This window comes from Eucyclogobius newberryi, unplaced genomic scaffold (genome assembly GCF_026437365.1).
Source record: "Eucyclogobius newberryi isolate DKJ021-1_F unplaced genomic scaffold, fEucNew1.0.hap1 SCAF_22, whole genome shotgun sequence".
NCBI classification, from domain to species: Eukaryota; Metazoa; Chordata; class Actinopteri; order Gobiiformes; family Gobiidae; genus Eucyclogobius; species Eucyclogobius newberryi.
Genome location: NW_027315857.1, coordinates 7,142,580 through 7,159,486, shown reverse-complemented (window position 1 = coordinate 7,159,486; position 16,907 = coordinate 7,142,580). Strand labels below are relative to the sequence as shown.

Here is a 16,907-nt window from a genome sequence, read left to right as displayed (position 1 = left end):
GATTAGTTGGTATAAATATTGTTTTTGTACGATATTCAACAACTGGTTTCTAGCATTAGACATGAGCCCCTGCCTCTGGTTCCCATACAGCCTGATAACTAAAAGAAACAGATTTGTAAATATTGCAAGTAATGCTCTGGTCCTGATATAAAATGATGCATGGACACGCACTAGACGAACTCAAAATACTGATCATGCTGGCATTCATTTTCATACGGGACTAAGAATCGTTGGCATTACAAATGAGGTCAAATCTTAATTTATAAAATAATAAATAAATCATTAATTATCCCAAATTTACACCCCCGCTTGCTCGCTCTGTATATATGTCCAAGATAACATTTACATGGAGGTTGTGAGTGACGAAACGCACGCCAAGAGTTTTTATGAACATGCTGCAGTCTCTTATCTCTGCAGTGCTGGAGCATGCCAACTCATTCACCCCGTTTGATTACCCCTTAGTTTACATTTCCCTCTACCCTGTTTGCTTCGCCAGCTATCGGGCTACTGCTGTGTGCCGGGAAGCTCATGTCATGGACTGAATCCCAAACACAGCCAAGATAACGTAGAAGAAAGTCTGCAGAGGAAAGACCCAGTCGCACAGTATAATGTAATAAGCCTATTTGAGTCAGATTTGATTGAGCATATGAACCCACGCCAAAATAATTAACCCGGTGCCGACTGTGGTTTTTGGCAATGCCCAGTGCCAGCGTGTAAGTGTACAGTACAGTACATTCCTTCCACTTTGTTTGTCTTTTTTTATTCCGCTGTTGTTTTTAGTTTAGGTTGTTTTGTGAAAGGAAAGTATGTTTATTCGGAGATAAGCCAAGTTTGCCGCGGCGTTCGTCTGCGTTATCTGTGATGCTTAAGCCAGATGGGTGCTCAGCTTCCACTCACTCCCACCACCGTCGTCCTTTTATACATTTGATGATTCACCGTGTTTGTACATTGTCCAGTTTCCCGTGTATGCAGCTGATGAATTATAACACATTGGCTGTAATTATGCGTCACAAAAGCGGAATAGCACAAAAGCTCAAGAAAACAAAATGGCATATGCAGGACTTGACTATTTACTTTTAGAGTCTCACAGAAGGTATCGAAACTGTGAATGAACATGCATGGAATGTTCTAAAAAAAAGACAAAATTTAATGAAAAGGTTTGACATTTTGACCGATTTGACCTTGTTTTAATAACGTGGCAGAAGTAATCTTTTAAAGTGCATCATGTACATTTTCTGTTGGAGGGACTGCCACCTATTGGTCTCCATGGAGAATGTTCCACAGTAGTGCAGTTACACATATTTAACTTGCATTTATTCTATTACAGGTGTTTTTATTGCACAAACCCAGATTGAAAAACGTTCAAAATGCTTTCTGATCTGACCTGTAACGTGGCCTTGCATTTGCACATACCCGTCTCTATTGCGAAGCCATACTGTGGAACATTCCAGAAGCAGGTGGCAGACCTCCACATTACATAGTTCACCTTTAACAAACTTTTTGAAACCATGACACGGGGGCGAGGACATAGAATTTACATAGCCGTATCCAAATAGTCCATTATTCCTGGTCCATAATAATTTAATTTCACTCCAGTCCTTGATCGTTGCTATATTTTGTGTCATCCATTTTTCTGAGGGCCTTTTTCCATGCTGCCATAAGGATGCTCCAAAGATATCTGCTGATTGTGTCCATGGCAGGTGTTTTGAGGCCCAGATACATAGTTCTGAAATCGAATGGGATGTTGATGTCAAAAATACACATTTCATACAATGAAAATGTTCATTGATCTCAGTCCAATATTTCTGAGCAACAGGACAGTCTCAGTTCATGTGATAGTGGTTTGCCTCCTGGCGGCCTCACTTTCTCCCGCTGATAGCACTTCCTGGTGAATAATAGGCTATTTGAGATGGTGTTATGAAAAAACGTGAAACATTTTTCTGACAAAATTCCCTCCAAATATGTGATTTTGTGGTCCTCCACTAGGATGTACATACAGTACATTTTCCCAATTTTTGCCTGTCCAAACAAGGTTACCATCTCTTTCCCATTTGTGTTTAATATATTTAGCAAAGTAGCTGTCCATATTATTTATGCATTCATTTAATTTAGCTATTATTCCCCTTGAAAGTTCTGATTTATAAGCATTAATTTAAAAAATCTGTTAAAGGGTTATAATGGTCATTCGTTTGTTTAATTTCTTATTCATAACTACCTATAAAAGTCCTGTTACTCCAACAGTCCTCTTTTAATTAAATCTTCTTTTATAATCTGGTGAAAAACTTTTAACAGATTTGGTCTATTGTACGATAGTTATTTTTGTGTAGATCATTGGTTAATAGTTAACACTTAAACGTTAATTAATATGGTCCTTTAACTCATTGACATCAACTCCGTAACTCAAAATTGTCTGACAAACTCGACACTGCTCTGTGTGTGTAAAGCAGTGTTAACCAGGGGGTCTCCCATAAATTACGTTGTAGCCAGCGGTCTAGTGGCTCTTTATCAAGGATCACTTCGCTAATTACCCCTGTGTTCCCTCTCTGGAAACAGACACCATGGCTGTGTATTTACTGCCTGTATCCGTCCACACGCAGCCGAGTGTTGGTGCTCTCTTAATTGGATGTTAGAACGCGCCCATTTATCCTCAGAAGGCCATCTAATTAAGGCTCCCCTACATTACATATTACTCGGGAAGCAATGGCAGGGGTCTGGATTTTGGAAAGGCCGCCCATAGCCGCGCCTAATTGACTGTCATGATAGGGTTGAGAGAGTACGCTTCACTGTGCAACACCTGGAAAATGTACATCTTTAACTTGAGAATATTTTGGCATTGGGTTTTTATGGGTGGCTGGGCTGCACTTGCGGTTTGCCCGTGTGATCCTAAAGTTGCATTGAACAAAGACGAAGAAAACTTTGGTTGGTTATTGTTCTCTGTATGCTGTGTCAAATAATTGAAGTATGCACATTTGTAATCTGTGCTATAGCTGCTTATTTTACTTGAAAACTGGTTTGGAAAAGTTGCTCGAAAACTAAAAAGCTGAAACTGAGGCGACACAAAAAGTGAACACTTGACCCCAAAGTCTCTGGAGAATTAACTGGGCTGGTTTTACGGCCATATTAAATTGATTTTTGGTCTTGATTTGCAACTAGAAGATAAGTTTTGCTTCAAACTTGCAAACTGTTCAGGCAGTGACTATATGGTACAATGTTTAATGCTTGTGAGGCAAAAATGAATACATGGATTATAATATTATGTCCATAGAAATGTGCTAAAACGTGTCTGTAAATGTCTTATTTCGGGTTAAAGTATTGCAAAGTATTTAAATGAACTGTACAATTCATCACAGAATGTCAGCAAAATATTTATATATATATATATTTTTTAAAGATTACTCCACAAGTTTAATTTGATTGTTTTAGGTCTTTTTGCAGCCATTGATATTTTGTATTATTTAATATTAGACCATGCTTAATATTAAAATGTTTCGTATCTGTGTGATTTACATTTTTTTCAATAACTCCCACATCTTTTACAGTAAAATGGCCTTTTGGAAATGAATAAATCTTCTAATGATTTGTCTTGTTGTATTTCAGAGAACCCAGAACACAACAGACACCCTGCAGAATCTAACTGGCCGAAACATGACCGATTTTCTCATCAAAACCTTTGAGAACCAGGGGAAAAAGAGGTACTTTCACTTCCATTATTGTACCAAAATCTTTTGATTTTAGTGTCACTCTTCAGACAGAGAACAATGTGTTATAGTCCCGGCACTTTCAACACTTTGGTATTGGAACGAATGCGTTTCAAAAGGTCTTCAAAAGAGGGCAGTAACCACTAGCTGGGTTACTGTTGTGCATCCACTTTTAGAAGGTCAGGCAATACTCATATGAATGAAAGGACACGATGGTGCACGGCGCGATGCCATTTTCGCTGCCACATGTCACGGTCTTGTCACAGTCTGACAAATCCTGCTGGGCCGCTCTTAGATACGCTTCCTTTAACCTGTCATTTTACGCCATGAGCACATTCACTGCTGACTGTCACCCAGAAAAATGATTAATTGTTAAGTGTTTGGACGTTGTGTGTGGGGATGCTTTCTGTCTTTGTCCTTTTGGTAGTCTATGGACAAAAAATCTGCACTGACGTCAAAAGTATTGCTATGAATATCAGTAAAAGTAGTTGATAGTGGCTGCATTGTGGCGTTTTGGAGTAAAATGAATGCATCTTAGAAAATGTGTATGTTAAACTACCGCCATGTAACTTTTCTTACCAAAAATGGACTAAAATATAAAATGTTTTGTATTTTGTATTTATTATTTATTATATTTTTTTAATAGGAATCTTTGGCTATACTACAGTACCACAGTATAAAACTATTCTATCTCATGAAGAATATATGGTTTTAACTTTCTATTTTCCATTTTAAATTAAGAAATGTAAACGAGTAATATCCCTTGCTTGCCTTTGGACACTTTCCTTGACTTTGCCCGTGTCTAACCTCTACAGATTTGGAGGCATCTCAGTCGGAGGAATTAACTCCCAAGCACGCCTGACTGAAGCGGAGATCGAACTCGCCTTCGCCGATCTCAAAGACATTCTAAGTTCACCGCAGGTTGGTGCAGAACATGGCCTTCACGCAAAGGGCACTTGGTGATATTGAATGGCTCTTGAGAGTGAACGTGTTTATTGTGTGAGAAAGAGAAAAGGTTGTACACCACTGAACTAGAGTCACCAACCGTATAGTACAAGGCTTCGATCGTAGTGAGAGTAGTTGTGGAAATCCTCTATCGATAGTAATACTTGAAGTACTTGTAGTAATACCAAGAGTAGTATTGGTTACAGGAATTAAAACATGATGACAATGCAATCATTTTAACAGTAGCATTAGCTATTGGAGTAGCTATAATTAAAAAAAAAGTGGCTGTTATACAGGGTGACACATTTAGTAGATGGTTGGCAGCTCTAGCCCCAGGTTCTTGTGTCAATGAGCAAGACACTTGACTTGACACTGAATTTCTGCATGAGTGTGAAACACATGGTAGCAGTAGCCTCCAGCAGTAGCAGCTTTGCTTTAGTAACACTTGCAGTACTAGTAGTAGAAGCTTTAGTAACACTTGCAGTACTAATAGTAGAAGCTTTAGTAACACTTGCAGTACTAGTAGTAGAAACTTTAGTAACACTTGCAGTAGTAGTAGTAGTAGAAGCTTTAGTAACACTTGCAGTACTCGTAGTAGAAGCTTTAGTAACACTTGCAGTAGTAGTAGTAGTAGAAGCTTTAGTAACACTTGCAGTAGTAGTAGTAGTAGTAGAAGCTTTAGTAACACTTGCAGTACTCGTAGTAGAAGCTTTAGTAACACTTGCAGTAGTAGTAGTAGAAGCTTTAGTAACACTTGCAGTAGTAGTAGTAGTAGTAGAAGCTTTAGTAACACTTGCAGTACCAGTAGTAGAAGCTTAAGTAACACTTGCAGTAGTAGTAGTAGAAGCTTTAGTAACACTTGCAGTACCAGTAGTTGAAGCTTTAGTAACACTTGCAGTACTAGTAGTAGAAGCTTTAGTAACACTTGCAGTACTCGTAGTAGAAGCTTTAGTAACACTTGCTGTAGTAGTAGTAGAAGCTTTAGTAACACTTGCAGTAGTAGTAGTAGTAGAAGCTTTAGTAACACTTGCAGTACTCGTAGTAGAAGCTTTAGTAACACTTGCTGTAGTAGTAGTAGAAGCTTTAGTAACACTTGCAGTAGTAGTAGTAGTAGAAGCTTTAGTAACACTTGCAGTAGTAGTAGTAGAAGCTTTAGTAACACTTGCAGTACCAGTAGTTGAAGCTGTAGTAACACTTGCAGTACTAGTAGTAGAAGCTTTAGTAACACTTGCAGTACTCGTAGTAGAAGCTTTAGTAACACTTGCAGTAGTAGTAGTAGAAGCTTTAGTAACACTTGCAGTACTCGTAGTAGAAGCTTTAGTAACACTTGCTGTAGTAGTAGTAGTAGAAGCTTTAGTAACACTTGCAGTAGTAGTAGTAGTAGAAGCTTTAGTAACACTTGCAGTAGTAGTAGTAGAAGCTTTAGTAACACTTGCAGTAGTAGTAGTAGAAGCTTTAGTAACACTTGCAGTAGTAGTAGTAGTAGAAGCTTTAGTAACACTTGCAGTAGTAGTAGTAGAAGCTTTAGTAACACTTGCTGTAGTAGTAGTAGTAGAAGCTTTAGTAACACTTGCAGTAGTAGTAGTAGTAGAAGCTTTAGTAACACTTGCAGTAGTAGTAGTAGTAGAAGCTTTAGTAACACTTGCTGTAGTAGTAGTAGTAGAAGCTTTAGTAACACTTGCAGTAGTAGTAGTAGTAGAAGCTTTAGTAACACTTGCAGTAGTAGTAGTAGTAGTAGTAGTAGTAGTAGTAGTAGTAGTAGTAGTAGTAGTAGTAGTAGTAGTAGTAGTAGTAGTAGTAGTAGTAGTAGTAGTAGTAGTAGTAGTAGTAGTAGTAGTAGTAGTAGCTTTAGTAACACTTGCAGTAGTAGCAGCTTTAGTAACACTTGCAGTAGTAGTAGAAGCTTTAGTAACACTTGCAGTAGTAGTAGTAGTAGAAGCTTTAGTAACACTTGCAGTAGTAGTAGTAGTAGAAGCTTTAGTAACACTTGCAGTAGTAGTAGTAGTAGTAGCTTTAGTAACACTTGCAGTAGTAGTAGTAGAAGCTTTAGTAACACTTGCAGTAGTAGTAGTAGAAGCTTTAGTAACACTTGCAGTACTAGTAGTAGAAGCTTTAGTAACACTTGCAGTAGTAGTAGTAGTAGAAGCTTTAGTAACACTTGCAGTAGTAGTAGTAGAAGCTTTAGTAACACTTGCAGTATTAGTAGTAGAAGCTTTAGTAACACTTGCAGTACTCGTAGTAGAAGCTTTAGTAACACTTGCTGTAGTAGTAGTAGAAGCTTTAGTAACACTTGCAGTAGTAGTAGTAGTAGAAGCTTTAGTAACACTTGCAGTACTCGTAGTAGAAGCTTTAGTAACACTTGCAGTACTCGTAGTAGAAGCTTTAGTAACACTTGCAGTACTCGTAGTAGAAGCTTTAGTAACACTTGCTGTAGTAGTAGTAGTAGAAGCTTTAGTAACACTTGCAGTAGTAGTAGTAGAAGCTTTAGTAACACTTGCAGTACCAGTAGTTGAAGCTTTAGTAACACTTGCAGTACCAGTAGTAGAAGCTTTAGTAACACTTGCAGTACCCGTAGTAGAAGCTTTAGTAACACTTGCAGTAGTAGTAGTAGTAGTAGAAGCTTTAGTAACACTTGCAGTAGTAGTAGTAGTAGAAGCTTTAGTAACACTTGCTGTAGTAGTAGTTGTAGAAGCTTTAGTAACACTTGCTGTAGTAGTAGTAGTAGTAGTAGTAGTAGTAGTAGTAGTAGTAGTAGTAGTAGTAGTAGTAGTAGTAGTAGTAGTAGTAGTAGTAGTAGTAGTAGTAGTAGTAGTAGTAGTAGTAGTAGTAGTAGTAGTAGTAGCAGCTTTAGTAACACTTGCAGTAGTAGTAGTAGTAGTAGTAGTAGTAGTAGTAGTAGTAGTAGTAGTAGTAGTAGTAGTAGTAGCAGCTTTAGTAACACTTGCAGTAGTAGTAGTAGTAGTAGTAGTAGAAGCTTTAGTAACACTTGCAGTAGTAGTAGTAGTAGTAGTAGAAGCTTTAGTAACACTTGCAGTAGTAGTAGTAGTAGTAGAAGCTTTAGTAACACTTGCAGTAGTAGTAGTAGTAGTAGAAGCTTTAGTAACACTTGCAGTAGTAGTAGTAGTAGAAGCTTTAGTAACACTTGCAGTAGTAGTAGTAGTAGAAGCTTTAGTAACACTTGCAGTAGTAGTAGTAGTAGAAGCTTTAGTAACACTTGCAGTAGTAGTAGTAGTAGAAGCTTTAGTAACACTTGCAGTAGTAGTAGTAGTAGAAGCTTTAGTAACACTTGCAGTAGTAGTAGTAGTAGAAGCTTTAGTAACACTTGCAGTAGTAGTAGTAGTAGAAGCTTTAGTAACACTTGCAGTAGTAGTAGTAGTAGTAGAAGCTTTAGTAACACTTGCAGTAGTAGTAGTAGTAGTAGAAGCTTTAGTAACACTTGCAGTAGTAGTAGAAGCTTTAGTAACACTTGCAGTAGTAGTAGTAGTAGAAGCTTTAGTAACACTTGCAGTAGTAGTAGTAGTAGTAGAAGCTTTAGTAACACTTGCAGTAGTAGTAGTAGTAGAAGCTTTAGTAACACTTGCAGTAGTAGTAGTAGTAGAAGCTTTAGTAACACTTGCAGTAGTAGTAGTAGTAGTAGAAGCTTTAGTAACACTTGCAGTAGTAGTAGTAGTAGTAGAAGCTTTAGTAACACTTGCAGTAGTAGTAGTAGTAGTAGAAGCTTTAGTAACACTTGCAGTAGTAGTAGAAGCTTTAGTAACACTTGCAGTAGTAGTAGTAGTAGAAGCTTTAGTAACACTTGCAGTAGTAGTAGTAGTAGAAGCTTTAGTAACACTTGCAGTAGTAGTAGTAGTAGTAGAAGCTTTAGTAACACTTGCAGTAGTAGTAGTAGTAGTAGAAGCTTTAGTAACACTTGTAGTAGTAGTAGTAGTAGAAGCTTTAGTAACACTTGCAGTAGTAGTAGAAGCTTTAGTAACACTTGCAGTAGTAGTAGAAGCTTTAGTAACACTTGCAGTAGTAGTAGTAGTAGAAGCTTTAGTAACACTTGCAGTAGTAGTAGAAGCTTTAGTAACACTTGCAGTAGTAGTAGTAGTAGTAGAAGCTTTAGTAACACTTGCAGTAGTAGTAGTAGTAGTAGAAGCTTTAGTAACACTTGTAGTAGTAGTAGTAGTAGAAGCTTTAGTAACACTTGCAGTAGTAGTAGAAGCTTTAGTAACACTTGCAGTAGTAGTAGTAGTAGAAGCTTTAGTAACACTTGCAGTAGTAGTAGTAGTAGTAGTAGAAGCTTTAGTAACACTTGCAGTAGTAGTAGTAGAAGCTTTAGTAACACTTGCAGTAGTAGTAGTAGTAGAAGCTTTAGTAACACTTGCAGTAGTAGTAGTAGAAGCTTTAGTAACACTTGCAGTAGTAGTAGTAGTAGTAGTAGAAGCTTTAGTAACACTTGCAGTAGTAGTAGTAGTAGTAGAAGCTTTAGTAACACTTGTAGTAGTAGTAGTAGTAGAAGCTTTAGTAACACTTGCAGTAGTAGTAGTAGTAGTAGAAGCTTTAGTAACACTTGCAGTAGTAGTAGTAGTAGTAGAAGCTTTAGTAACACTTGCAGTAGTAGTAGTAGTAGAAGCTTTAGTAACACTTGCAGTAGTAGTAGTAGTAGAAGCTTTTTATTAACACTTGCAGTAGTAGTAGTAGTAGAAGCTTTAGTAACACTTGCAGTAGTAGTAGGCGTTGAAGGAATAGTAGTAAGAGCTATAGTGGTTGTAGCAGCAGTAATAGTAGAAGTCCCTTTAATATTAGTCTGAGGAGGCTAAGAGCAGTTATGTTGTTGTAGTAATAAGCAACACAAAATCAGTGTCTACGATCATAGAATAGTTTATTTTAATTATAGTTTAAGTACCTGAACATCCTCTGCTTTCTTTCTGACTCAACTTCCTGTGTGAAATGTCATAAATCCAAATCACTATTACTACTGTGACATTTGTCTAGTGGCATTTGGCAAATTGTGCTCTCTTATTTGAACTTTTTATTCTTTCTTCTTCTCCAATTGGTTGTTGAGGCCACCATTATTTCTCTGTAGAGACTCCGCGGTTCTCCAGTCTTCTTTCTAAATGGAGCGTGGCGTTCTTTGTGCGCCGAGCTTTGTGCCTTGGATACAGGTGAGGTTGCTTGCGGCAGAGCCAAGCTGAAGCCTTGAGAGATGGAGAAAGGATAATGGCAACAAACAAGCGAAAGAAAGAAAGGGGTGCGGTTAAATTCTCCAAATGGAATCTGTTGAGTGACCATGGCAACAGGCATCGCTTTTGAGTTAATGGACCAATCTAGGGTTTCGACGCAAAAAAGGAAGGATAAACACAAGGTCCAGGGCATTCAACAAATGTTCACCTTTTAAACTGTCATGCTGGAAAACATGCTTTAAACTTAACAGGGCCAAAATGGAAGAGTGGACTATTAGAGAACATCATGATTAGAACAAATAAAAGCAAGGTTGTACAAGTAAAAGTATGAAGGCGCTGCACGTCAAGAAGGCCAAACCTGCAGAACACGTGAGGCCTATAAACCTGTCACACAGAATGACTGCCTGGAAGAAACTGCAATCAATGTATGTATGTATCTAAATGTAATGAAGTAGATAAGAAAAATACAATTAAAGGTGAACTACTCCTGGTGGAAGGTCCCCAGCCGCTTGTCTTCATGTTGAGGGATGTTATTGCTATCTCCATGGACACAAAGAGGTGACGCCACCAGGCCAATTCACAGGCCAAATCAGTGGAAAATTCTGCTTTTTGTTTTTTTGTTTATATTTTAGCAACAAAAAAAGAACACCTTTAAAGAATATATATATGTTTATTTTTATTAGCTTAATAGTTTTAAATCTGTCCAAAGTGACTAATATATAGCAGTGCTGCTTCACAACAACAAGGTTTTCCCTTTGTGAATGCCTCTCAATATTCTCCAGTTCCCACAGCAATAAGGTTAAGGTGATTAAACAATAGCAGTGGATGTTTTGTCAAAAGGCCTGCAAAATAAAACACAATCAAGTTTAAATTGCAATTGGAATGAATTTACCTTAGCAATGCAGTACAGCATAAATAATAATAGTAACATTTGATTCTTTTATTAGTTCAGCAGAATCTTGATACTCTTCTATACTCTGTAAAGTGCAAAAGGTAATGTAATAATCCTAATGTTTGTCCGAAAATTGCAATTAGATCTTTGAAATGATGAAATGTAAATCTTAGCTCCCGTTCATGGTTTCCCACATAACTTAAACTGCACCCTGTCCCCTCAGAGCCTCTTCTAACTTTACAGGTTTTTGGACACTCTCTTTGTGAGTTCAGCACATTACTCTGCCCTCTGGCTTATCACTTTCATCTCTTTCCACTCTCCAATTCTGCTGTCTAATATGCCTTAAATTCCAACAGCCGTGGCGTAACCCCAACGGCATTTACCAACCTGCTATGCAAACACTTTTCTGTAAGCCTCAAACTCTCCCTGGAAACTACTGATCTTACTACAGCCATTTTGACATCAGCCACTGGCTTTTTTGCCCCTGGCCAAATTAGGAAACGGGTTCTGAAAATATCTCTTAATCCATTTCCTATTGGTAAAAATAGTCTTTGTGTTCAAAGACAAGATGGGAAGGAAGAGAACAAGAAAGTCCACAGGCTCCAAACTTGTAATTTAGGCAAACAAATCTCAAGTGGCACACTGTGTTATTATGTAGAAACTGTTTATGTTTTCTAGAATGTGTTTGCAGTCGCCCCATCATCAGGAGTGGTCTTTTATTTTCAGACATCGTGTCATTGTAGACAAATTGGATGACAAGTTCCATTACATGATACGGGACATGCTAATTATAGTAGCTAATTAGGTTAAATTAACTGTCATAAAATTCCAAAACGTATTCTATTCCCAAGGAAGACTATCCTGTCGAGCTGGGCAATTAATTGGGCAAAAATCATACACTTATTATTAGATTTATTTGGGTGTAGACTTTGTTTTTGGGGGCATTATTCTTACATTTATACATGTAATTGCAGTTTCTGTGGGAGTAGATGAATAATCTTTTTCCTTTTGGCTGTTCCCTTCCACTGAGTTGCCACGGTGATTCACCTGTCTCTCTATCCCCGGCATCCTCCAACTTATATTCAAAAGTATTGCCAAAATGTCTCTTTTCCTCTACTGCTTCGTAACTCTCGGTTTGAAAATGATATAAATGTGCACTCAAGACATATTTGGCTTTAGTTATAGCCCATCAAAACCGGTTCAATACCCACATTGTTTGATTTCCGTACAGATCAGTTCCGTTCAGCGCAGACACAGTTTACAGCGGGTTTGATGACAGCGTGTCCAAAATTTCAATTCGGTTCAGTTACGTTTGTTTTTGTCCAATATCACAAAAGCAGCCGCACAGGGCTTCACAGAAAGACGAGCAGATTGACCAACTGTCCCGGGAAAACCCCCAAATGGAAAACTATTTGCCGTCGGTCAGCTGTTGGCAAGAAAGACAAGTAAAAAATGGAGTGAGGGAAAAAACAGAAACCTTGAAGAGAAGGTTTGAGCTGGATAGTAGGGGTGTAATTGATGTGTAAATAGTTGTAATGTGTAAATGTGTGGGAATGCTCCTTTGAACAGGCCTACATTTTTGATTGACTGTAAACAAGTTCACCCAAAATCGTTTCCCTAACCATAACACTTAACCATAATACTGTTAATCCTATCCATAACCATGTTTCTAAATCTAACGCCTATCGAGGATCCATTTCCTCACCATAATCATGAATTTGTTCCTAAATTTGTCACTTTGAATGACCACTCACAGCAAACCTTCCTTTCGGAGCATATGATACAGCACCAACTCGAAGAGAACCACATCGAATGGACAAGTTATAGACGTTACCAGGACTGACGCGCATCCATTTGCAGATGGAGTGCCAGTCTGTAGATCCCAGGTCCACTCAAGACGGGGATCAGCATAAATCTCCACTCACAGCATTCACCTACATCAACTTAGGCGATGCAGGGACTAAACTGCTGATCTGCTTGTGGATTAGCAGCTGGAGAAGTTGGCCACACTTGAATTTCCTCGCTGCACAGTGGTCCGGGGTTCTGGTAGGTCCACGGGCCACAGCCAGCCCCATTGTCCTTGAGCTGGGACGGGTTTGACGGGGATTAGATGCAGACAGCCGCTGGCCTGCTCCTCATCTGGGTTTAGACGGCGCTAATCCCCACATATACTGCCTGTTGGGGCTACACTTCACTGCCCAGCTCAACTGCAAGAACAACAGTTTACACCACTTAGGCTAAAGGCTTCCCTTGCTTTTTCAGGTGGACGATATACGAGTCTTGTTTTAGTTCCAGTGAATGAGCAAGAGTGTAGAATCAAAGTTATGTGTCACACGCCTGAAGATAAAGGTAAAAAAAAATGCATTGTGGAACCTTTTCAGTCTATGTTTTTCAGTATGATGAAATGAGATGAGAGATTACAACTGACTGCTGCCATGAGTAATAATTTAAAAGAAAATATATCTTTTGAATGGGAAAATGTCCTCAAAATGTAACAGGAAACTGAAATCTGAAATAAATGGACCTGCTTATCTGCATACTTTGCCTGAATGTGGCATTAAACATCTAAATGGAGACGAGAAAGAGACGGTACAAGGCAAAGGTACAGTTCAGTACCCTACTCACAGGAAGAATATATCTTTTTTAATGTATATAACAATACGTTTAATGCCATACTGTGGAACAATAACATGTCCATGGATACAAGCAGGTGGAGGGCCGTCAACCTGAAAAGCTACATAGTGCAGCCAACTCCACTATTTTGTTCTAAAATATAAAAATATAAGAATAATAGTCCTAAGAAGCAGCAGAAGTTTTAGTAATAATACATGGGCTTTATGTAGCGCTTTTCAAGGACACAAAGAAGCTTTACATTATGAAGGAAGCAACGAGGACAAACACAGGCCAAACAAAACAAGTTGAGAGGGAGAGCAGACATTAGTGGGGATTATAGGCTTTCAGAAAAAGGTGAGTTTTGAGCTGGTGTTTGAAGGTGCTCAGTGCGTCCGGGAGGGACGGTGAGGCTGGAGGAGGTCAGTGAGGTGGGGGGAGGGGGCTGGCTGTGGAGAACTTTGTAGGACTTTGAAGATTATACGCAAGTTTTAATGTTTGTTTTGATTGAAGTACCAAATTTTCCGGACTATAAGTCACACTTTTTTCATAGTTTTGGCCGGGGTGCGATTTACACTTCTATACATACTCCGGAGCGACTTATATGTGATTTTATTTGTTATTTTCACACTTGCAACCGCATTTCATACTCCAGTGCAACTTATATATGTTATTTTCTTCCCTTTTATGCATTTTTTGGCGACTTATACTCCGGTGTAACTTATAGTTCGGAAAATACGGTATAGCAACTATATTAGAACTACAGCTAAGAATTTTTCTTTTTTTATTTTGGAGAAAAGGCAAATAAGTTAGGTGCTTAGTACTTTTTACTCACAATTTTAAGGTTTTCCCCTCTTCTGCCTTTATCTTACATGCACTTTTGCCCACTTTTCCGTTAGACGGCGTGGGTGTATGTAAAGCGTGTCAAACCGTCGCGCAGCTGAGACGTTCTGTAAACACTGAGTTATGGTAAAGGTGGCAAAGGCACAGGCGGCACTCGCGACAGAGCAAAGGAAGCATATTCTTAAAACATTTCTAAATTTATCAGGTGCCACAGAGCAGCACAGCGTCGGCGTCGGAGTGAAGGATTGTGGGGCAGGAACCACAAAGGCGCGCTATGATCTTTTTAGGAACCTGTCTCGCGGCTACACGTATCTGCCGCTATCTTCCACACACTGGTGTATTTGAGCGCTTTCACTGGAGGCACCTGAGCACAAGCGGATGTCTCTGTTGATTTCTCTCCTCTCATTCCTCGACCTCCCGCCTCTTCGCCTGTTGTCACCGCTCTTCACCCCCCCACACACACAACCCCCTCAAATCCTCTTCCTCTAAATGATGAAGGCTGCGTCCACCAGGAGGTACATTTGCATTTATATCACAAACCGTAATGTGTTCAGTGCTTTTTATGGAGGCCACGAGCAGCATGGTGCATCGACGTGACACTTTGGGAAAACCGCACGCCTGTCATCTCAAACTTCCATCCCGAGCTTCATTTGACGTAAAGCTTGAGCCGAGTACAGCGCTGGGTTTATGCGTCCGCTTCAGCTTCTTTCAGACGTTCTCATCTCGTCCTGCTGCCGCAATAAAGCAGTTTGAAGAAATCAGACGCTGTTGTTGTTGTGTTGGTTATTGGTGTATTGGGGAAATTGTTGGAAGTATTGGGAGATAATTATTATGTGTCTCGTCAAAACAGACATCTGTTTTAGTCGCAAAACCATGCTGATTCTAATATGCTGTCACACTAAAGATGCTCCTTTGCTACAGAATTAAAGGTGAGAAAGTGCACCTTTAAAGGGAAATGCTAAATCAGGTTATATGGCTCAAGTCAATAATTTTCTATGTAAAATAAACATACTGTATTAAGTCATAACCTGCTTTAATTTATTTTATTCCTCACTGTTGAATAAAACAGAGAGTTAACTTTCCCCTCCAACTCTGTGGGAAGTAAGTGGCTGAGCGAACCCAAATGTTCTCCAAAAGTCTTAATTTTTGTCAGCCCGCTCTTGATGTTTTGCATTTCAAAGAGCCCTGGTGGTTTTCCAAGTGTGTCCAATTAACTCCAACTCTCCAACATGTTTTCCGCTCTTGTTTTTCCTATATCTTTATTAGGATAATATGACTGATGAGTTCCTGCAGAGGGCCGAGGTTTTGCTCAAGAAGCTCGGGACCAGAGACAACCTCAAGGTAAAGGTCGCTGACTTCATGGTCATGTTTTTTACAGCTTTTGTAAGACAAAAAAGACCTTGGTGTCATAATTAGGCTCATGTTTTTAGGAAGGACTGTGCTCATTTTACAACCCAGGCTTAGAAAACTACAATGAAGTTCCTCACTAAAAATGTAACTAGTAGTTGCAAATGAATTAAGGCTGACGATAGATTCATAGTCTCAATTTGTTTTGTAAAATTGTAATTACTGAGCACTAACACTTCTAACGACAGAAACAGCACAAACATAAACTTACTTGAGATTAAAAGTGTAGTCACTGGTAGAATGTTAATCCTCTGTAATGTTATTTTATAAAGAAAGTGCATTGATTAATTTCCACATTAATTTAGCAACAGATTACTTATTTTCACTTTGATGAATTAAGGCATACCTGTAACAACTCTGTGATTAAAAATCTTTAATATAACTCAGTATAATTAATTACACTGTCTTACAAAGGCTGCTGTTTGGCAGTTGACTTTCTTTAAAGCTTTACTTCACACTCATTTAAGATGTGTGAGTCTCAGCTTTTGGATCGCTCAGTAGGTTGAAAAGTTCAGCTTATTTTAAGTGTAAAGTTGAGCCAGTAATTAAAAATGTAATTGGTGTTAATCAATGTTGACGGATCAAATATGGTGTTGATTGTGGTTGTATCATTGTTGGTGTTCATCTTATATTGATGTACAAACAGCAACACTGACTTCATACACATGCACCAGTAACACAAAGTAGTTGTAGTTGTAGTATAGTACTAGAGGAGGGTCTGCCACTTGCTTTGCTGTGAATGTTCCACTTTATTGCATTCATTATAGTCAATGGAGACAGCATTAAAGCAGAGCTGTTTTTATGAATCGGGCAAATTTATCACATTGTGGAGACTAAAATGTATATACACACTTCACTGTATGAGGACCTGCTGCCCTTATGGGGACAACATTCAATTAAATGTATTTTTCTAGCGCCCAAACAACAGCAGTAGACTCGATGAAAGAGAAGATCAGGTTACCATAATGTAAATCCTTTTTTAAAGTTCAGATATGGATTAAAATAGGTTCCGTTAAGGTTTGGGAAGCAATGACTATTTAAGTTTTAATGAAATACACGTAAGTCAATGTAAAGTCCCCATAGGCAATAGACCTAACATAAGTGTGTGGATGTAGTTTTCTCTGATACACAGCAGTTCTGTTAGAGTGACACTCAAACACTATCCAGTCTTAATTAGCGCTGCATGAGCAGAAGGGAGCCCAACTTTATTTCATCCTTTACTTTTGAACGCCCCAGACACCACAGGCTCTGGGAAGGCTTTACATTAAAAAGAAAACTGTAAAAAAAGAAAAAGTGATAATAATCCACTCTCTTTCTTTTCATCTCTGCAGTTTGCATGTTCTGGCT

The 16,907-nt window shown here is 38.7% G+C and overlaps 1 protein-coding gene across 1 annotated transcript in view; it reads left to right on the top strand.

Moving 5' to 3' along the window:
• The window catches only part of LOC140371373 (phospholipid-transporting ATPase ABCA1-like), a 207,165-nt gene that overhangs the window by 104,915 nt on the left and 85,343 nt on the right, over nucleotides 1-16,907 (top strand). Inside the window, exons 31-33 of the mRNA XM_072458485.1 lie at nucleotides 3,598-3,692; nucleotides 4,514-4,619; nucleotides 15,420-15,494. Of these exons, the coding sequence (XP_072314586.1) occupies nucleotides 3,598-3,692; nucleotides 4,514-4,619; nucleotides 15,420-15,494 (276 nt within the window). The remainder of the gene's footprint in view (nucleotides 1-3,597; nucleotides 3,693-4,513; nucleotides 4,620-15,419; nucleotides 15,495-16,907) is intronic.